The 22,957-nt window shown below is 43.9% G+C and overlaps 1 protein-coding gene across 11 annotated transcripts in view; it reads left to right on the top strand.

Annotated features, from left to right (window-relative positions):
• GRAMD1B (GRAM domain containing 1B) overlaps positions 1–22,957 on the top strand; it is a 333,007-nt gene that overhangs the window by 154,927 nt on the left and 155,123 nt on the right. For 9 of the 11 annotated variants that reach the window (XR_012155938.1, XR_012155937.1, XR_012155939.1 and 6 more), the window contains one exon: positions 14,859–14,936. Coding sequence is in view for 8 of the 11 variants with exons in the window: in XM_073321021.1 (XP_073177122.1) it covers positions 14,859–14,936 (78 nt within the window). In the remaining 3 variants the exon portion in view is untranslated. Of the gene's footprint in view, positions 1–11,179; positions 11,291–12,866; positions 12,885–14,858; positions 14,937–22,957 lie in introns of those variants that run through there. The other 2 variants (XM_073321024.1, XM_073321026.1) reach the window with 2 other exon arrangements.

The raw sequence follows: 22,957 nt of genomic DNA, 5'->3' as shown, positions 1-22,957 counted from the left end.
TTTTGTTCTGTGTTTATACAGCACGTACCACAACGGCGTCCCGGTCCATGGCTAAGGTTCCTCGGCACTGTCACAAATAAGTAAAAAATAATAACACATTTCATGAGGCTGTGCAAACTATATCCAGTTTAATCCCATCCTTCACGTCCCTGAACTTCAGTTGCTGCCCCATCTGCAAACTGGTGGTGATGGTGCTTACCAACTTTTGTAAGGCATTCGGTGGCCCTTAGATTTAAGGCACTATGTAAATGCAAAATATTATTATTTTTATTATTTATTATTAAGGCAGAATGGTAACAGCCATTATGATACACCTCACAGGCAGGCCAAAGCAATCTGTTAGCGTTTTGCTATGCCTGCAATGAACATGCATTATTTATGAAGTGAATGTGATAGTGTATCCGCTTTAATTAATTAGTTCATTTGTTTAACAAAACCCATGCATCCTAATCTCTGGGACCATGTATGGTTCCTTAGAGACCGTGCAAGGGCCAATGTCCCCCCAAAATAAATGGAGTTGACCATGGAATTGAGATGCCCTGCCCACACAACCAGACTTTGGCAAAAGCCAGGAATAAATAGATAGGCATTGCTGTATGGCTTGAAGGTCAAGAGACCCCAACTCTGATGTGTGCACTCCATGTCTCTATATAGGTAAATAGTTAATAGATGGGGTTTGAAAGTACATAACATGTGTCCTGGATTCCATAGTACTGATACAGCTTGTTGCAGGGCACTGCAAATGGCTTCCATTATGCAAACCTTTACATCAGCTCTTAAGTCAGTGGACCAGCTGAGTTTCCAGAGAGGAGGGTCCTCCCCTAAAAACTCTTTGACCTCAGACCTTTAAATCTGCAGACTGTAAGCAAGAGCTCTTATTCTGTTAACTTCTCACCTCCCTTCTGCACCATGGAAAAGTCCTGGGGTTCATACTCTGGAAAAATACTCATTGTGGGTATTTTGCTTAACTATAAGGACTGAGTGCAAAACCCAATAGAGTAAAAACTTCAGAAACTCCCATACCAGAAAGCTGCTGCAAAGAACAAACAATATAGACCTCAGTGAAACCTCTGGCTTTAGCCTGTCTTTATGGTAGAATATAGGGGTCAGGAAAGAGCAGCTAATGTTGTGAGAAATGCAGGTGGTTTAAAAAAAATTGTGGAACAAAACCCTGCCCCATGATGGGTTTCATTTCATGCCCTCAGTTTCTGAGAAGTGGCAAGCTGAGTCATTCTGTGAGTTTAGCAGCTTCCAGGTGTCTCTGGCTTTCAGAAGTTTCCCCATTTTATTTTCAAGTCAAAAGGGGGGAAAAAATCTTCCCCATTAGAAATGTTGCATGTGACTAAATCTGGGAACTAGCAGGAGTGTGAGAGTCAGCAGTAAGAATGCAGCTCTTCTCCCAAGTACCTGGATAGAAATAAGCACTTGTGGGTCTAAGGAATTAAGGACCTTATAGCTTGATTAATTGGAGAGGGTTCAGATAAGAGCCATAGTAATGATTAAAGGATTGGAAAACATGCCTGCTAGTGATTGACTCAGGGAGCTCAAACTATTTAGCTTGACAAAGAGAAAGTAAGGGGTGACTTGATGGCTATTATTTACATGGCATACACACAGAGAAGTTACATAAAATACTCTTGCTGAAAGGTTACAAAGTAACACTACTTTATTTCTTAAAATTCAGAATAATACACACTAACCTAAAAACAGAGAGAGAAAACAGGTTGCTCCCTAAAACTGAGAGGCACAAGTCACCCTGCCTTACTATAGGCTCTCTGTCTGCAAACTGACTGCTGCTAGATCCAACTCATATGCTTTCCCACAGAGCTCCTTAGCCTGCAAGCAGAACTAGGAAACCCCCCTAAAATTTAGAGTGACATCTTACAGTTTTAACGCAGCTCTCACTACACCACAATCACAGTTTATAAGCACCTATATAGGAAACAGAAATCTGATCGTAGAGGGCTTCTTCCATCTAGCAGACAAAGGTATAACCAGATCCAGTGTCTGGAAATTGAAGCTGGACAAATCAAACTGGAAATGAGGTGCAGGTTTTTGACAGGGACGGTAATTATCCAGTTGGAACGGTTTACGAAGGGTTGTGGTAGATTCTCCATCATTGGCAATTTTTAAATCAAGATAGGCGGTTTTTCTAAAACATATGCTTTAACTCAAACAGACATGAGTGGATGGTAGGTGTTTATGCAGGAGGTCATGCTAGATCAGGGGTGGGCAAACTTTTTTGGCCTGAGGGCCACATCGGGGTTCCGAAACTGTATGGAGGGCCACGTAGAGAAGGCTGTGCCTCCCCAAACAGCCAGGCCCCTGCCCCCTCTCCGCCCCCTCCCACTTCCTACCCCCTGACTGCTGCCCTCAGAATCCCCGACCCATCCAACATTCCCCTGCTCCTTGTCCCCTGACCTCCCCCTCTCGGGACCCCCCACCCCTAACCACCCCTTGGGACCCCACCCCCATCCAACCCCCCCTGCTCCCTGTCCCCTGACTGCCCCGACCCTTATCCACACCCCCGCCCCCGCCAGGCTCCCCCAGGACTCCCATGCCTAACCAACCCCCCCGTTCCCTGTCCCCTGACCGCACCCCCCACCCCCGAACCTCCGCCCCATCTAACCATTCCCTGTCCCCTGACTGCCCTCCGGGACCCTCTGCCCATTATCCAACCCCCCCACTCCCCGCCGCTCAGAGCAGCAGGACTGGCAGCCCCGCCGCCCAGAACGCTGGCGGCACGGCAAGCTGAGGCTGTGTGGTTGGGAGGACAGCAGGGGAGGGGCTGGGGACTAGCCTCCCCGGCCGGGAGCTCAAGGGCCGGGCAGGATGGTCCTGTGGGCCGGATGTGGCCTGTGGGCTGTAGTTTGCTCACATCTGTGCTAGATGATCACAGTGGAGCTTCTGGCCTTTTAATCTATGCATGTATGTCTTCCGTGATGGAACAGAGAAATGGGCCCAACTTCTTCAGTATCCTGCTTGTAGTAGTGGCCTGTTATAGATGCTTCAAAGGAAGGCAAATTTCTTCAAGCATGAGAAAGGCCTTGTGGTTTTTAACCTAGGTAGTGCCTCTGTAGAGGCTGCTCTTATTCATGTGAATGTCTTTTCATTTTGTTAAATCTTGCTGAGCAGACTCCTCCTGATAAGCCACTTAGCATATTTTAAAAAGCCCTTTGCTGCATAAAATATGAGTGATGAGTGAAGAATGTCACAGGATTTGGGCTTGGTTTGAATAAGCATTCAGAAATGTAGCTGTTACCCAGGCTGTCCTGTAGCTACAAAATGGGACTGGGAATCTCATTGGTAACAGACTTGCTTGCAAGACATCCTGTACTTTCTGCCTTTGGTTGGTCTGGAAATAACTATGAGAACAAGCCTTCCATTGATGGAGTGGAATTTGTTTCTGACCTAGCTGTTTAACATGGAAATGCATAAGTTGCTGTGAAAAGGAAAGATAATGTAGGGGGAGCTGGGTGCTTAATATGGCCGTTTTTTAACCATAAAAAAGTTCAGTTTAGGTTTTGTTTGAGCTTCCCATGGAGCTGGTTGAATACTAAAAAAACCCTGATACAATATTTTTTTTAAAGCCATGAAATAAGATTCACTATGATTCCTGTAGTCGTATAATTTGTGACTATTCCAAAAAAAGCCAAGTATCTGTGAATCCCAACAGCTTTGTGAAGTTCTGTGATGAGTCTTACTGTGTTTGTACCATTATTCATTATTTGTCATTTCTTTGTTTAAATGTTTGTCACCAAATCAAAGAGCAGAAACAATAGCTATGTGACTTAGGGTGACTTAGTCACAACACATTGAATAGCGAAAGTTCACAAATAGCCCACATGCTGAATATTGTTCATCCTGTATATTCAGCAAATGTTTACCAAGGGGACACTCTACGTTCCAGATCTTGCACAGACCTGAGTTTATTGTTGGCATATAACAACTCATCCTCATCATCATGTTCGTTGCCATGATCGCCCTCACGCTGGTTACATTTTGAAGACTCTGGTGGTGGTTGAATGGCTTGCTAATGAAAGGAGCTGGACTGACAGCAGCTCTGCAGACTGATGTTCTCTGTTCATTTGCAAAACTGATAAAGTGAGGGGAACAGCTGTGTCCATCCAGCGCCACTGATATACCTTTACCTTCATCTGGTGGACCCCACCCCTCTAGGGATGAGAAGGAGACTGTCTCCACTGCTGATTCAAATAACAGCAAAGGTTACTAATTAGCACTAATTGGGGTGGTAGTGTATATGATGTGAGCAACTAGTCAGTAGGGAGTGAACTGGAGCAGATAGATATCACAGAGCGTTTTGATCACTAATATGTTTTGAATTTAAACATTCCTATTTTTCTTTATAGCAGGCTAGGGTTAATCATAGAATCACAGAGCTGGAAGGGACCTCAAGAGGTCATCTAGTCCAGTCCCCTGCACTCAAGGCAGGACTAGTATTATCTAGACCATCCCTGACAGGTGTTTGTCTAACCTGCTCTTAAAAATCCCCAATGATGGCGATTCCACAACCTCCCTAGGCAATTTATTCCAGTGCTTAACCGCTCTGACAGTAAGGGTATGTCTTCACTACCCACTGGATCGGCGGGCAGCGATCGATCCAGTGGGGGTCGATTTATCACGTCTAGTCTAGACATGATAAATTGACCCCAGAGCTCTTTCCCGTAGACTCCTGTACTCCAGCGCCACGAGAGGCGCAGGCAGAGTCGACGGAGGAGTGGCAGCAGTCGACTCACTGTGGTGAAGGACACCATGGTTAGTTGATCTAAGTACGTCGACTTCAGCTACGTTATTCACGTAGCTGAAGTTGCGTAACTTAGATTGAGCCCCTCACACCCACCCCCCAGTGTAGACCAGGGCTTAGGAGTTTTTTCTTAATGTCCAACCTAAACCGCCCTTGCTGCAATTTAAGCCCATTGCTTCCTGTCCTATCCTCAGAGGTTAAGGAGAATAATTTTTCTCCCTCCTCCTTGTAACAACCTTTTATGTACTTGAAAACTGTTAGCATGTCCCCTCTCAGTCTTCTCTTCTCCAGACTAAACAAACCCAATTTTTTCAGTCTTCCATCAGAGGTCATGTTTTCGAGACTCATGTGTTCGAGAATCATGTTTGCTGCTTTTCTCTGGACTTTCTCCAATTTGTTCACATCCTCCTTGAAATGTGGCGCCCAGAACTGGACACAGTACTCCAGTTGAGGCCTAATCAGTGTGGAGTAGAGTGGAAGAATTACTTCTCATGTCTTTCTTACAATACCCCTGCTGATACATCCCAGAATGATGTTTGCTTTTTTTGCAACAGTGTTACACTGTTGACTCATATTTACCTTGTGATCCACTCTGACCCCCAGATCCCTTTCCGCAGTACTCCTTCCTAGGCAGTCATTTCCCATTTTGTGTGTGTGTGCAACTGATTGTTCCTTCCTAAGTGGAGTACTTTGCATTTGTCCTTATTGAATTTCATCCTACTGATTTCAGACCATTTCTCCAGTTTGTCCAGATCATTTTGAATTTTAATCCTATCCTCCAAAGCACTTGCAACCCCTCCCAGCTTGGTATCGTCCGCAGACTTTATAAGTGTACTCAAGCAAATGAGATCATGGACAGGAAGTGCCTCTTTTGGTCTTGAAAATAAAGTTTGTTACACAGGCTGTAGCTAGTGCAGGGTCTGAGCTTGAGCATGTCTTTCAAACTCGCTCCGTTCTGCTACTCCGACACCTTGTAGAGAATCTGTGCGTAAGGCAGGAGGCAGAATCTAGTGGTTAGAGACGGGGACCAGGAATCGGGAGACCACCGTTCCAGTCCTGATTCTATCACTGACTTGTGTGATTTTGGACAAGTCCCTTCACTTTACCTGTACCTTGGTTTCAATATCTGTAAAAATAGGGATAAAAGAAAATTTTACCCAACTTTGCGATGGGGTTTAAGATCTTTGGATGGAAAGAAGATCTATAAATGCCAAAGGGTGTTGTAATCTTTACAGACACCGTGTTACTGTCTGCTGGCTGCCTCCAGAATCGCACCGTCTCAGTGCAGCAACAGGCTTCACGGAACACTAATCCCCTGTATCTTCTTTTTAATAAAGCCTGGTGTTAACTTGCTGCCTTTGGCTAGAAGCACGCATCTTTCTACCTGACAGCTTTACGTTCATATGTTGAGGGTGAGTGGCGGGAACTGACAGGAGCTAAAGGAAATCCAGGGCTGCAGGTGCTTCCCCATCCATTACACTGTCCAATTGCTTCAGGGTTATCATGGGGGAACTCTTATTGATGGGTGGGGATGGGGGGATGTTGTCACAGTGCGTTCTGGGGTCTCATTATCCCTTAGAATTTAGGCCAATAAGTTCTTATTTCCCACACTATGACAGGCCTCTGACAATTCTTAATGGTGCCTTTATTTTAGAAGCCACCGCTACCATGGCAACACAATACTTTTGATGGCAGGAATTTCATTTGCCTGGGCCGATGATTTACTCTCAGGGAGTTGGGACTGGGTTTTTTATTGCTGCAGCCTTATGAAGGATTTGAGGGGGCAAAGTTCTGGGAAGGATCAGCAAAGCGGCTGAGTGAAGCGAAAGACAAATATGCAGATTGATTTTAGACCATAAGTTACATCTGTTTCTCTTGTTGAAGGGAAAGAGTCTGAAGGATGCAGCTCCTCTCTGGAGACCTCCATGGCTTGGAGTTTAGTCCTGTATTGTTTGTGAGCTTACCACTTTGTTTGGTGCCTTACAAATAATTAGAGTTGGAAAAAAATGTTCTTTCACGCTTTTTTGTTTTTGCAGCTGAACAGCAGCTTTTTGGCAAAATGGAAATTTGGGTAAAAAAATGTCCATATTTTTAAAAAGAATGCATTTGGGTTTTCACCAATGAAAGCCAAAATGTTTTGGTTTAAAACCAAAATGTAGAAGAAAAATGTTGAAAATTAAAAAATGTATTCTCATTTAATTTTTTCCTGGGGAAAAATATTTCCTGGTCAATTATACAAATAATTAATATTAAGAGATTTTTCTCATCATTTGTGTGTAGCAATTCTCATGATGTGTTAAGCACTTTCCATGGATTGTAAGAAGGGATTGTCACTGTCTTGTGAAGTTCACAGTCCTAAAGAGGAAGGAAAAATCCTTGACCTTGTCCACTAATTTAAAAATAAAAAGCTTTGAAAATCTTTGCAAATCTGAATAGATGCACTGATTTCCATTCACTGGTTCATGGGATTGTATTATTCATTACCCATCTTTCTTTTTAACAAGAAGCAAGTACTGGTGAAAAATATCACAAATGTTCACATCAATGTGTATTCCTCCAGATGTATAGCATGCATTTGTAGCAGAGGCGCATAATTGATTGCTGATTGTCTGTTGTTCTTCAGTTTTAAATTTTTTTAAATCTGATTAGGATGTTTAAACAAAACCATGTAACTGAAGTGATCCATGAAACGATATGAATAATAAATATTCATATGGACTCAGAGGGTGAAAACTATTTGTTGAAGTTATTTGGCAAATAGTTATAGATAACAGCATTTGCCATCATCCCCACTGTTTCGTGAATGAGTCCTTACCCTTCTCATTAATAGATTATATCTCCCTCAATATTTCTCTCTCCTTTCACCCCATATCCACCCACCCATCCACCACTGGGGAACATCCTCTGAATATAAATCTACAAGCTTATACCCGCAGTCTGCAATGCACAGAAAGCTTTACATACATTCTATCGCTTTGTCATACTCACCATGCAGAAAATCAGATCCTTAGTTGAAAAGAAAGTGGTGATGTCGCTGGATCATTTATCAGATACTGCTATTCACAGATTTGCAGGCTAGAAAACCTCATGGAAGTTATGAGATCAGTTTCTCATCTTCTGTGAATAATACTTGTGCCTCTGTAATTGAATTACCCTAAGAAATTGCACTTTCTGTAGTTTACGGACAAGTAAACTATATCCATCTTGCATGCCGGCTGAATAATAGGCAGACGTCAGGAAATAATGTATATGTCTCTGTGATTATATGCTTCCATTCGGTGAAAATGGCTTGCTCGAGTAATTATTTCTTGAGGCAGGAGCACAACTAATTTAAAAACAGAATTGTTAAAGTAATCTAGATCTCTTCAAGTTTGCTCCTTCACAAACAGTTGGATATGGAATGGGGAGATAAAATGCCACATATTCTTGCCTTTATGTCCATTGGGTTCCATGGGCCAGATTTTCAAAAGTGCTTGGCACCCACAATCGAGGCCAGATTTCTTTTTTAGAAAAAGTCTCAGCATATTGAGTGTTGAACACACAAGAAAATCTGGCAACAAATATTACAATGGGAGCAGCTGTGTGCTAAGCGCTTTTCAAAATCTGCCCCAAAGTGCTTGAGCTGGAGAACTGCTTAGGTTTAAAAAACAAAGTCAACCTTGAAACCATGTGTAGGACCATGGCTCTCTATTATCATTCAGAGACTCAAGTCTCAGAATAGAAAGACACATACAAAGAAGATAAAAATGGTTCAAACACATTGCCCATAACTTTCCACATTCTGACACCCAGATATGACAAAGAAGCCTTTAACATATTCAGCAAAGGCTAGAAAACTAGAATGCTGCGGGGGGGACAAGTGTCCTTTGACCATTTGTTTGAATAAAACTTGCATATTTATTTCAGTGTCTGTATCCGTTACGTGTTTATTCATTTCTGTAAATATTGGTATCAGTTATTTTTGTGTGTTTGCGCACAAGATCATGTGTGGAAGGTCAATATCATGAGTACTTGTGTAAATATGCATTCATGAAACACTTCATGCTGCAAGCATTTTGTATGTCCAACTTGAAGCTGACTTCAATGCAACACTGTATATATTCAGTAGTCACAATGACTTAAGCTCTCTTCCAGTTTACAAAAGCTCGCCATTAAACCAGAGAGCAGCAACAATCCCATGTGATGTAGTTTACCATTCACTACAGCAGAAACGGTGGATACTCAAAGCAGCAGTGCCAGTGAATACTTTGCAAGCAGTCCGTTGGTTGGACTATGTTGCCATAAAACATTGGTTAAATAATTTCAGGGACTGAAAAAAATTGATAATTGAGCTGAAAAAAATGCTAGTGAAGATGATGATGATGATTTGTCACTATGGGTCTGAGGCCCATATAAACACCTAGATAGAGAAGGGCATGGTAGAAGTGGTGAAGACAAGAATAGAAGTGAGATTTCATTGGCACAACAAGCTGTACTAGTGTTGGCAGAGACAATAATGATGAAGATTAGGCTTGTGGTGGTGACAATGGAGATGGACATTTTCCTCCAGGTAGCAGAGCTGAGGGCGAACACAGTGGTAATAAAGATGAAGCTAAGCCTCGTGGTGGTGGTGATGAAGATAAGAATAGTGGTGATTACAGTGAAGGTCACCAAGTCAGTGCAGTCAGGAAGGAGGGTGAGGGGGCAGAAGAAATGTGGAATTGAGTGCATATTTTTGTTGTAAGAATCTGTTTTCTTTTATGCTTTTGTTGACTTCTAAGGAACTGCTGTTGGAGTTTTATAGGGAGAACCGCTCCCCTGCAAACCTGCCTCTTGCTCATCTTAAGTCTAAGAAAATCTTGAACTGATGGGAAATTTGCATTATTTGCAGCTAACAACTAAGAGAAATCTTTTCTCTAGGGCTTCAGAAAATAGGATCTTTCAGTCAGAGAAAAACACATGACCTGGAGTTCAGAGTACATGGGCTACGAATGCAAAACCTTGCACCCAGCCTGCTGAGTTAGTATCTGTCATGGTCTCTGGGCAGGCTACCCCTGCTGAGGCCCTTTTCCAGTCCCAAGTGTACCCCTTTCAAGTGACAGATCTGTGACTCTGCTTCTCTTTGGGGTGGAAGCTCTTCCTCCAACTGGTCTCTGACTGGTAGAGCCCTGCACAGATACAAAATTTGTATCTACATCCTATCCGCAAATATGGTCCGTGGATATCTGCAGATTTGCAGGACTCTACTGAATTGCTCTCCAAATTGCACCTTCCTGGCTTCCAACCATGTTATGTAGCAGGCCCAATGGGCTTGGCACCTGCAGAGTTTTCCTTTGGGTCCCTATTGACAGTATCAGTTTGAAGTGAGACAGAAGCAGCTTCTGCAAAACAAAGCATGATTTATCTTTTCTAAAGGTATACAGCACTGTGGGAAATGGATTTAAAATAAGAGAATGGTGTGCATATAATCTTATCTAGGATTGGCATTCCCCTCAAGCCCTCTAGATAGACATGACAGCCTGGGAGTTCTCCATTCCCTTGGGGACCAAGTTATAGCTGGTTTGCTGCAGACCCTTGACTCTCAGTCAGGCCTGGTTTACAACTAAAACTGGGCTAGGACCTGGCTAAGTCGCTCAGAATGGTGAATTTTTCACACTCTCCACACCCCGTGAGATCTAGTTAAGCCCTCCGAGGCCCCTATGTGGACACTGGTAAACTGAAGGAAGAATTCTTCCATTGACCTAGCTACTGCCTCTTGAGGGGGTGGATTGACTACAGCAACGGAAAAATCCCCTCCTGTTGCTGTGGCAAGTGTCCATGCTACCGCACTACAGTGGTGTCGCGGCAGCCATGCACCTGCAGCACCTAGAGCGTAGATTTAGCCTCAGTCTCTGTGTCATCTTGCAGCAGCTGACACCACTCAGCAAGGGGCAGTCTTTTACCATTTGATCTCCCACTTCTCAGCTTTGACAAAACTGCCCTGGTTGGGGCTGATGAGCCCCTCTTCATGGCTATAAACTTGGTTATTCTGCTTGAGGGGATGCTTCTTATCTGGGCCTTGTTTTCCCTTCACTGACTGATTTCTTTAATAGTCCTTTCGACCTAACTCTGTGCATTCAGGCAGGGTAATATCACACTGAGGGGCACATGATATTTATAAAAAATAATACAAATATTTCCTCCCACTCCACAACTTCATGGGATAAAGCCACTTGGCTGGTATCATTTCAGGGGACAGTCTAGAGAGGGTTAGGAAAGATACATCAATAGTTTAATGGTTAAATGGCTCAGTTAATTTGTATTTAAGTGCTTCAGCAGTTTGTGAGGTTTAAAATAATGATCAGAACATGAGCCTAAGTGAGAACTGACTTTGACCACATTGCCCCCTCTGAGGAGGTGCTGTTACACTTCAGCAATACACATCTTAGAAGCACCAGAGAACTCCAGACACATTTGTCAAACTTCAACCTCCACTTTACTTGCATACCCCAAAAGTTTAGAGACGAGTCTGAGTTTCTGTTGTGCACTATAAAGCTTTGGAATGAGGTAAGGACCTTGCAGTTTTGTAGAATTTACTGATTTCCTAAGTTTCAAAGTTTTCTGACCAACTTCAGGCCATTTTAGTATCTAGACAAGAATCATGGGAGTCACTAGACGGGGCACTGTCAGCTTCAAATCTCGTCGATTTAAAATGAATAAATGGTGTAATCTGGTATTACATCTGCCCTCGAGTCAGCCTGTCAATTTTGGGGGAGGCTTAACCATGTTTTCTCCTATGCAAAGTGTTTTGTCTCTTTTCTCTGTTGTTGTGTGTAAGGCTAACACAAAGAGAGGGAACATACTGTAGTAGAACTGTCTATGTCAAGAGCTGTGTCAAGTGCACAAAGCAAACAGACTGAAAAATAGAGATGATTTTCCTTCTGATCTCTTTCAGCTCTAATAATTGTAGGTGTCATTTGCAATAAGAGTTGGTAAAATATTTTCAGGGTGGTTTTTAAGATGGCTGTGTCTCTTTAAATATTTAAACTGCTTGAAGGGGAGGACTTTATCCAATAGCCTAGTAGTGGTAGCCTACTAGAAGTAATTAATTACAATAATATAATTTTTAGAATTTGACATAAAAATATACAATATACTTTGAGTAGGAGGAAGAGAGATACGTTGATGGCTTTTCAGATAAATGAAAGTTTGAGTGTACGCGTGTGTGTGGTTGGCTGGCTGTGTTGGAGACAGTCAAGGTGGCAATTCTGGATGGCAGGAGAAGAGAAGGTTGTTGCGCTAAGAGGTGAGATGAAGGGATGGAAAGGAGGTGAGAGAGGAGAAGGAGTAAAGAGAAACCATGTCCACAAGGATAGCTGCAGCATCTCCATAGAGAGTTTTAAGTATCAATACAACAATTTTGAACTGGATCCTGAAGCAAATGAAAGCCGTTGGACATCTTTGGGCAGCATGTGGCATGATATGTTCTCACCTGTTGATTTCCCTTTACTTATTGCTGACAAGGAATTCTCCATAAATGTGAAGCTTTGTAACTTGGAAGAAGGGCACTGGTGCTGCTGGCCAGACCAGGCACAATCCAGGATTGTAGGTCGCAGCTGTTTGGGGGGATAATACAAACCTCATGTGGTGCTTGGCACAATATTTTGGCAGTTTGGAAGCAAACAGTGACATCTTGTGGATTCAGTTTGTAACTCTCCCTATGAAATTCAGTTCCACTGGCCACTTCCCTCCCTGACCATTTTCAGTACCGCTGGGGTACTGGCAGGGGGAGGGGGAATCACTGTATTAACTAGACATAATGGCAGTAGATTAGGGAACACAGCAGTTCAAGGCACACTGAGCTGGAATGAATGCATCCCCTTAAACATTGGAGAAAGACGCGCTAAGTATGCAGAGAGAGGAGAGCCTTATATGAGCTACAGCAGTGGTTCCCAAACTGGGGTTCGTGAAATGTTACAAGGAGTTCTCAAGGAAAAAATTCCCTAATGGCGGAGAAAGCTGTCCCTAGGGACCCCGGGCAGCACGGTGCCAGCAGCCCGGAGCCCCTGGACTTCCAAGAACTAAGCAAATCAAAGCAAGCATATCTATCACACTGAAGAGATTTAAACTTCAAGACTCCTTTTCAGAAATGGCAAGGAAGGTAGATATTTTTTGCTGTTTTTAAAATTAAATAGGCAGCTAGTATTGTTTTAAAAATTATTATGAAGAACAAGTTTGATTTGTTGTAACATGCGTTTTTTGCCCGGACTGCTCAAGACTTGAATGCTTGTGTTTGAGTTGGCTTCTTAAATACCTTCATGCTGTTTCACATCTGATACTCCTTGATGAAACACAGGAGCCTTGCCTTATAACAGGCTTATTCAAAGTGATACAAGCTACGAAAGTGAGATCTTGGAAGAGTGTTGCCGTTTTCATAATGTAATAAAAATACATAAAAATGATTAATAATAATTAATAAATAGTGTGTAATAAGCATGTGTTTTATATTTCCAAGATCACTGCTTTTATAATTTATACTCAGGTAAAGGAGAAAATTCCTGGAAATAATCATTTTAAGGAGGGGGTTCGCGAGACTTGACATTTTAGTGAAAGGGGTTCACAGGTTGTTAAAGTTTGGGAACCACTGAGCTACAGTGAGAACTAGCACGGCTCTCAGGCTCAGAGATGGCTCTGACCTTAGGTTTGGAATGAATAATTCCTTTAGAATTGGAGCAAGTCCCCATCTGGTATCTAGAATTTGTTGTGATAATGCCTTCCCCTTACATTGACCAGTGTGCTGTACACCTGTACCGTTAGGCCCCAATGACATTTCTTGGGAGTGTTTTTAATTTGCAAAAAATAATGCACAGTGCTTGTTAGAGGATTTTTAATGAGGAATCCAAGTCAAGATTTGAATGCTAAGCCCTACAAAACCAGTCAGACATAGCCCAATGGCTTCCCCTTCAAAGATCATCTGCAAGGCTGCTATTGAATGTTTTTAAATCCCTAGGAAAAGGTTACTATGTGAGACTCTTAGGTTTCAGTCCATTAGGGACACTTTTGCATTTCAAGTATGTTACACATCCCTGGTTCCCTTTAGGTTTTGGTGTTTGACCCCAAGAAAGTGAAGCCACACCCCTGGATTTTTGTGGTTGTTGAAAATACACAGTTTCACACAGACTCCACCAACACTGTACATCAGCCTGTATTTCCTACAGACTTAATCTCAGTATTACTTGAGTCTAAGCTCTGGAGCTTTTGCTTGTGACTTGGCCCTGAGTTTGCAAACATTCCAGCAAGTCTCAGGTTAGTAAGAAACCAGGATCGCTATTGAGTATTGAATTTTGTTCCACTGTCTATTTTCTCATGTTTTACTGAGCACAGCCCCACAACTGGAGTGGAACATTTTGCACTGTGCTGGTTTCACAGGGCTAGATCATGTTTGCACACAGCCCATCGTAAATGGTGATGCGTAGGTGTTCCACCCTATGAGAAACACAAGAGGAGCACATAACTGTTGGTGGAGTTCCCTATTTGCTCTGCAACAGGAAGTAATTTGCAGTACTCTTTTGCGGCTTACCTTTTGAGCGGAGGGATGCATGGCTTTGCTCTTCCCACCCATTTGGGGGAGGGGAGCATCCGCTAGGGAAACGTCATGGTTGGGAGGAATGATCCAGGTGGCTGTAATGCAGGTTGCACAAAGAGGGGGAGTCCTAGTACACCTCCCTCACCCCCCACCCCCATCCCGTGGTCACATAAGGCCAAGGCACGATTTAGCAACTTAAGGCAAGATATGATGCACGAAGCAAGATATGATGCTGGTCTCTTACTTGCAAACCTAAGGCCTGGTCTATACACATGTGCACCTGTAGACGTTATTTGGATCAGTATAATTAGACTGCGGCAACTCTGTGTGGACACTGTTATATTGATAAGAGTGAGTGTCCGCACAATGAGACCTGCAGTCGTTTAACTAAAATACTTTTCAAACTAATCCAGTGAAATCAGTGCACGCACTGTGTAGACAAGTACTAACTCTGTGTAGTTTAATTCTTTACCTTTTTTCTTTAGGTGAGTGAAGCAGCTGGACCATCCAGATCTCTAACTGCTTATGTCTTTCTGTCTTTTTCTGCAGCAGCCAGCAGAGTAGCCAACAAAGCAGCCATGATGACGATTCATCCCGATTCCTGAGTCCCCGAATGCGTGACGAAAGGTAGGCCTGTCCAGCAGTGGGGAATTGGGGAGATGACGGTAATCTTGATCAGCCTGAACGTGGGTATTGGTTTGTGCTGTTTGTTTATTATCAGGCAAATTATGGCTCATATTTTAGGTATAAAACTGTTTTCATGAATGATGTTAACAAGTAACACCCCCAACCCCTATCCCCTAAAGCCCTGCAGTCCTAGTGAGAAACTTGCACCAAGAATGCATCATTTGTATTCTCTGCAAACACTTCTCACCATTGCAAATAAAGTGAATGTTGGGTATTAGTGTATACTTTGCTTTGGGATGTTGTCAGTTTAAACCTAAAACTGGAAAACCTAATTATAGTGGAAACACAGAAGGAGGAACCTGCAATCAGAGGTAATAAGATGAAATCAAGTAACACATCAAATGTAGATAATGTTTGTAAACACAAGTGACACCATTAGTACAGGATGCACACTAGGTGAAGGTAGCCTTGCAAACACAGGTAATAGTACGTATAACAAGGCACATGCAGCAAGCAACACTTATATAAATGCAGGTTATGTTACAGTCACAGAAAATATTGAACAGATCCTCTTACCGTAGCAAATGTTGATAATATTGATATCTGATCAGTTACTGATAATACATGAATGTGACTGAGTACTGCTGCATAGCAGGGAATCTGGAGATATCTGGAACATTGCACAGCATATAAGAAGATAAAGAAAGCAAAACTCTAAATGGGTAGAAGAGTTTGGATAGTTCATGGATGGGACGTGCCATTATGGGTAGTATATGTGTTTGACAGTGAACAGTTGTTTATGTGGCTCCTGGAGTCTGAACACCAAGATGTTTGATGGGTCAAGAGTGAGATAATGGAAAAAAGAATAATGTGTTGGAAAATCAGATGTTAAGTAGGAGGAATGTCTGTGAAAGGAGGAAGGAGATACCTGTCAGTGTAAGGAAGAGAACAGTCCGTCATGGTCTAGTTTCTCTGTGTGGCTTGACAAGGATTGTCATCGTGGATTGAGTATTGTGGTTGCTATATGTTGTTTTACATGGGTTGCTTTTCTGTCTAAAATGCAAATTGCTCTCACATAGCTTTAAAGAGGTTGTGAGAAGTGTGTAGTTGAGTGCCTAAACCTAATGGGTATATCTACGCAGCAATTAAACACCCCTGGCCATGGTCAACTGACTCGGGCTTGTAGGGCTTGGACCGCTGGGCTGTTCAGGCTCTGGACCCTAAGATCTGGGATTTTGTGGTGGGAGGGTCCCAGAGCCTGGGCTCCAGCCTGAGTCCAAACGTCTGCATGGCAATTTTTAGCCCTGCAGCCCGAGACCCAGGAGCCTGAGTCAGCTCAGCCAGGCCGTGCTGCAGGTCTTTTATTCCAGTGTAGTCATACCCTAAGAGGCATAGGGGCTCGTAGGACAGGGCATGGAGCTAGGAGTGAGGAGACCTGCATTCTGTTCCCAGCTGCGACCTTGGGCAAGTCATTATTTGTGCCTTAGTTTCCCCATGTGAAACATTGGGATGATGATATTTATCATCCTCTGTAAAGCACTATGAGATTCTTGGGTGAGGAGGACCACAAAAGTGTAAAGTAATGCCTTTAAGTGGGTTTCCTTGGGTAAATTATCCAATAGGGTATCACTGGAGGTGTGGCAAGAGCTGGACAGTAGAGATTGATGGGCTGTTTTTACCTGGAGGCTCATCTTTATCTGCTATATCCAGCAAAACTGAGCACAAGAAGAGGTAAGAGGCATCCTGAGCCATTTGCCAGTCTCCTTGATTCCATGTTGCTGTTCAAAACCTTTCTGTCCCATTCTAGTGAGGTGAATGAATTGGCTCAAAAAATACAGCACTGCACCTCAAGAGTCCAAAGTGCTGTAAAAATATTGGCTAATTAATCTTTCTAATACCCTGCAGTAGGTAATTGCCATTTCCTAATTTTATGTTTTGGGAAACTGAGGCACGGGAGTGTAAATGACTTGCACAGGGCCACGCAATGTGGCAGTGGAAGGATTAGAACTCCTGAGGTCCTCACTCCCAGTTACTTATGTGCCTGATGTTCATTTATACTCAAGCCCCCTTACCTGACAAATCATAAATGATGTGTCATTACCAGACTGTTACTGGTCCAGTGTAAACTCAGGGTGTACACACTGAGGTTCAGCTTCACCTAGTCTTTGGGTTTATCTACTTTTGGATGTGCATAGTTCTAGTCAATATGTAAGGTGCTTTTCCCCTTGCCTAGCAGCACTGGTGTTGTGAGCACTGGGAAGAAACCCACGGGCACAGGTGTTGCTTTTGGAAACGGAACTGTTTTTCCCATGTGCTTTGCAAGTCAAAACTATGAAGTTACCTTCCCCACATTTATCTTCCAAACCTTTACCCAAACAAAACACCGTTGCCGATTGATCATTAGCTTCTTCTTCTGCTTAATAAACACCCAACTGAATTTGTACCAGATTCCTCTGCAAGGCTAGTGTTGAGACTAGGGCCATGTGTACACTACAGGACTACAGTGGCACAGTTATGCCACTGTAATACCCTAATATAGACACTCCTACAGCAACAGAAGGGGATTTTCCATCACACCAGATAATCCACCTCCCCAAGCGGCAGTAGCTAGCTCGATGGAAAAATTCTTCTGCCAACCTAGTCATATCTATACTGGGTTAGGTCGGCATAACGATGGCTCTCAGAGGTGTGAATTTTTCACACTCGAGTGCCATATGTATATCAACCTAATTTTAAGTGTAGACCAGGCCTAGTTTGTGATTGAGCTGTTCCTCTCTGTCTCTTGTGTTGGGGACAGTTGTCAGGTATGCAAGGCAGATATCCAGCAGCTGGGTAAATATTTCTTTGCAATTCAAGCAGCCCAAAATTAATAAATTTCAGACTCTTGGGGTGGATTTATTTTTGCTTCATACTGCAGCATTGGCACAAAAGAGGCTGAAAAATGAATACCTATAAAATCTTTGCATATTATTTTTTATTATTATTATTGTTACTATTTTATTAGTTATTATTTCAGCCAAACAAGAAGAGTTAGTATTACTGCATCTCCTAGTCCATATTGGATCAGAACCCAGTCCATTTTCTTCTGTGACACAGCAGCTACAGGCTCTGTGTTACTGCAACCTCTTTTACTATTCTGGTCTAGAAAGCTGGTTTTATTACAGCCTCTAGTCCCGTACTACACCTGAACTTTGACTTCTTAAATTGACTAGGTCCTGTTACCACACTGTTCAGCTTTGGGATCAGGCAATGTGGCTTTCGTTCCTCCCGGGAATAGCACAGTATCACAATCTAAGGCTTTTAACATCCTTCTTGGTGTCTGGTAGCATAAAGAAACGAGCCCCTAGGAAGGGACACTTACGATAAAGGCTCTTAGTGAAGTCTCACTCTCCAATGTGAGCTGCATTGATGTCTGCTAAACCCCTGACAATCATCTTCACTCATGACATAAGTTCTGGACCTGGGGGTGCTGCCACACCGCTTGGCTTGAAGTGGTTTCCATTATGGGTTTACGGTTTGGTTCAATGGCTCTCACGCACCTGCACTATTAAAAAAAAAAAAAAAAATTCTAGCACCCCTGACTCGCAGAAAAGCCTTTAATTTAACTTTTTTTCCTTTCAAAATTAGCAGTATATTTGCAGCATGTGGTAGTAGTTTTCATGAAGTTCTAAAGCTGAGTGACTAGCATGGGCTTCCAGTTTTATTCTCCCTTGATGGCATCTAGGTCAGATTTGCTTGCTTTATAAGTCAAAAGCTGATTTTAGTTTCTGCCAGTGTTCCAGACTCACCCTGGCTCTGGCGGCAAATGGGGAGGCAGGCGACCCCTACTGCCCCCTCTGCTTCTCCCCTTTGCACAGATGGGGACACAGAGAGGTAAAGTGACTTGCCCAAGGCCAAACAGCCTGTCAACGAGTGAGGTGGGAACAGAACCAAGAATCCTTGGCTTTGTCCCACTCAACAATGGAGTTCACCCCCCTCCTAGTGCCTTCTCCCCACCACAATGCCTCTCAGACACATAGGCTACTCTGAATCAAAAACACAGAGAGCAGGTTTATAAAGTCAGATGCCATTATACTTGGTTAATTTTCTGACTGTGAGCTGCAGTGATAAAGGGAGAATGAATATACTCCTAGTTAGGAGCTGGTTGCTGATTATGTGTTTGTGATGTTGCATTCAAGTTTAGATGGTTAAATACTTTGCAAGGGGTGGCTGTATTCTGTGTTTACTAGTCTCAGCTGCTCTTATCCTTGCAGAAGAGAGTGCATCGCCCCTTAAGCCACAGCTGGCATGAAAAACATGAGGAAGGAAATGCTTCTTTCCAGGATGACCTGAGGCACTTCTTCCAACTTGTCTCCTCTCACAGGATCAGAGATCCTTCTTACTAAGTGTCTGCTAAGCCAAACTCTTGTTGAAGTCAAATTCTTCGTAATTAATTCAATGGCAGATGAGCTGTGTAAGGACTGAATCAAAGCTTAGTAAGGACCTGAAGATTTGACTCACTCAGGAGAGAGCAAGCCAGCCATAAAGAGCTAATTAATAATCCAACAGAGTGTTTGGCTCAGAACTAGTGCCTGCTAGTTGTAGCTAACCCTTTCCTTAATATGTTTCACTCCAATTACTAGTCTCTCTGGTGCTGTTGATCCTGGCATAATTTGCTAGCTGAGAACACTATACTACTAGATCACAGGGAAATTGACAGCAAAGCAGACAGGTGCTTAGATATTATCTGAGTTTTGTCTGATGCTGGGAAACGTGAAGTCAGATCACCTTGGTCTGGGATTTTATAGGCTAAGCAGGGTCAGGGCAGGGCGGTCTCCAGGTACGGAAAGAAGCAGTGTCCTGGTGATTCAGTAGACAGTGCTGTCCCCTTTTGAGCCTGGACTGAACCAAAGTTTTGGTGTGGTGCTGGACTGGGCTGCTGGAGGTGCCGCCTTTCAGATGGGGTGCGAAGTGGAGGTGCTGACCAGGTATAGTCATTATTAAAGATCTCCATATCCCCCGTATAAAGTAGTGGTGGCAGTATCCCCAGTGACCTGTGTCTCATAAGGTGACCTCAGGATTGCTGCTGTTTATGTTTAATTCCAAGTAATTTTTATGTATTGTTTAACTGACTAGACTAATCTTAAATTGACCTAAATCCAGGGCTGGTAAATTGCCTTTACCTCTGTTGTTTGCCGTTGTAATCACGTCAAGCTCCAGGGCAGAGGCGTAGTGGTGTAATCTCTTCTTGGGGTGGGGAACAGTGGTTCACGCTCATTGGACTGACAAAAAGTCTCATTCATTTTTTTAGTTTTGTATAATGCATTATGCTGGTTATGCATTACAGGGGAAATCTCTAGAGGTTTGGAGTCTGGGCTGGATCCAGATAAGCACCCAGAGACTCAGCTTCTGGGGCAGGCTCTATGAACAGCTTGAATTTGCCAGCCTGGACTGCACATTGGGTGAGGCAGATCTTTCTCATGGATCTTATTTATTTTCTTTCAAGAGCAATAAAGAGCCCCCATTTGCAGGCTCTGAGTATCCTGCTCATTATTTACAATGACAAAACCAAATGTGCTGTTCACTTATCTACCAAGCAGCAGCTCTGAATACAAATACCACCACCCACTGCACCAACCAGTGCTTCAATATCCCCTAACTCTCAGGAAAGTCCAGAAGAAACAAACAGCCGATGCCAGCTCTTTCAGACCAGGGTCAGAGGGCATTCCAGAGCCCAGGGGCACTTACAGAGAACAACCTGCCAGTCACCCCTGCCTCTGTTATACTCAGGTGAATGTAGCATCAGCACCGCTTCTGCCAGGCCATGCCTCTTGAGTGTGTCAGCACCTCTTTATTGCATCTGGAGGGTGACGAGTTTGTGTGAAATTAAAGGTGGTGATGGTGGTGGGGAAGATTGTGATGTTTTTCAAACTGCATTAAAAGTTTGGTGTGACTTTTTGGGGGAAATCTTAATACAAGCAGCCCAGGTCCCCCCTCCTCACTGCACATGCCAAAAGAACAGGCCTTTAAAAGCATCTCCCAGCTGCTGTGTACCTGCTTGCACCTGTGTGGCGGAGGCAGCGTTCGCGCATGCTTCCAGTATGGCCTTAATTTTTCTGAGCCTGCCAGAGCACGTGTCTTAAGGGATCCTGCACTCAGCACTCTTGCTAACTATAGTAAAAAGCAAGTTCGTACCCCCTCTGGAATCAACTTCCCTGTGCAGCCTGCCAGGATCTGAGGATCAAGCACCTTTGTCCCTCCTCCCTAGCATACCACCTCTGACATCACACGCAGGTAGAGCTCTGCACACAGCACCATCTCATTCCTGCAGAACTAGGACAGAGAGAGAGAGGACCTGCACCCACCCTGATACACATGGGAAGCCGTTGGGAAGTGAGGATATCCCAGGCACCAGCAGAGGGACGCTGGACTACCGGGCAACTGTGGAAAGATACCAGAAAGGAATATGTGACTGGGTAGGGCTCATCTCTTGGCTCTGTCCAGCCATATCTTAATTACCAGCCTTCACTTAGCAACAAAGATGGTACCAAGGATATCACCAGTTGAGTTAACTTGTAAGTGATCTGACTCGACAGGACGAACAAACTCGGAGCTGTGATTCACACAGGGCTGAAGTCCTTGGATTCCTTCAGACAGGACGCTGACTTTGCCCTGGTGTTGGACTGCTGTGGCTGCTGCTGTTGGTATGCCACTCCGTGGGATGTAGGCACCAGACTTGGCTGGTGTACCACAAGGCCAAACCATGGTTCAGAACCCGTGCCCTGAGAAGGTCTCCTGCAGCACAGCAGTGAAGCATGTCTGTCACTTGCATGTGTCTTCCCTGAGGAAAAAACTCGCCTTCCGCAGAGCCATGTAAGTTGACAGGTGTGGGTGAGGCTGAGCGTGGGTCCTGTGCTGGGGTGCAGTCTGTGGGTATTATGTTTGTGCATCCAGGTGTCTGGGAATGAGAGATGTGGCTGAATACACTGTGCAGGTGCATTCAGAGTTCTAGAAGGTGAAAGCTAGCAAAGCAAACTAGGAAGGAGTTTAATTTTGAGGTGCTGGACTGGGACCTAGGAGACCTGGCTTCAGTTCTCACCTCTGCCAAGATTTCCTGTTTAGGTCTCTTCATCTCTGTGTGCCTCTGTTTCCCATCTATCAAATGGGGAGGAGAATCCCTTCCCTACCTCACAGGCGTGTTGTAAGGATGGGTTCACCGATGTCTGCGAGTTACTCAGATAGCCACATGAGCACCTAGGAGCTGATTTGTGATGCCCAGATGATGTTAGCCCATAGATGCTGCTCCTTTTTAAAGGAGTGGCCCGAAGATTGACTAGGGCTGAGCAGGAGAAGCCCTGGAGGCCTGGGTGAGATGAGTACACAGTACTGTTGAGGTTTTTAAGCAAGTGCATCAAGATGGGGTTATGCACAAACCACACCAAACTGTTCACCCCTGTTGAACTGCAAGTTCAGGCTTACTCATGCACTCGCTTCTGTTTGAACTGCAGGCTTGTTCTTTATTGTGACCCTGAGGCGCCCCTGGGACTTACAGAAGAGAGCAGGCTTAAATGAAGTGTAAATGCCATGCCGCTGAACCAGCAGGAAATACAATCCTTAAGCTCATACACACAAGAACCATCGGTGCTGCTCCCCAAGCATCCAAAAGTCCATGGAGGGGGATGTGAGGAGAGAAACAGACGAGGGGAATGGAGAGGAATGGACAGAGGGGGTGGGGAAGAGAGATGAGAGAAATAGACAACAGCTAGAGGGTGATGGATAAGTGATTGAACCAAAATGGGGGGGCAGGGAAGGACAGTTCATCTCAGGACAGCTCAAGAAGTAAAACATTCTGTTCACAAATCGTATCGTGACTGCAGATTAATCACCTGCCCAGGCCGATGCAGTACCCATGTGCCACCAAACCTGGTGTAGCAGCCTCTGAGCCTCCTCTCTCTCACACCAGTGTAACTCCATTAAGGTCCAAGGAGCTGCTCTTGGTTTACACTGGTGGGAGCAAGTGGAAGGTCAGGCCTATTTCCTCC

The sequence above is a fragment of the Lepidochelys kempii genome, chromosome 22 (genome assembly GCF_965140265.1).
Source record: "Lepidochelys kempii isolate rLepKem1 chromosome 22, rLepKem1.hap2, whole genome shotgun sequence".
Taxonomy (NCBI): domain Eukaryota; kingdom Metazoa; phylum Chordata; order Testudines; family Cheloniidae; genus Lepidochelys; species Lepidochelys kempii.
Note: the sequence above shows the minus strand (reverse complement) of the source record. Positions and strands in the feature narration are given on the sequence as shown.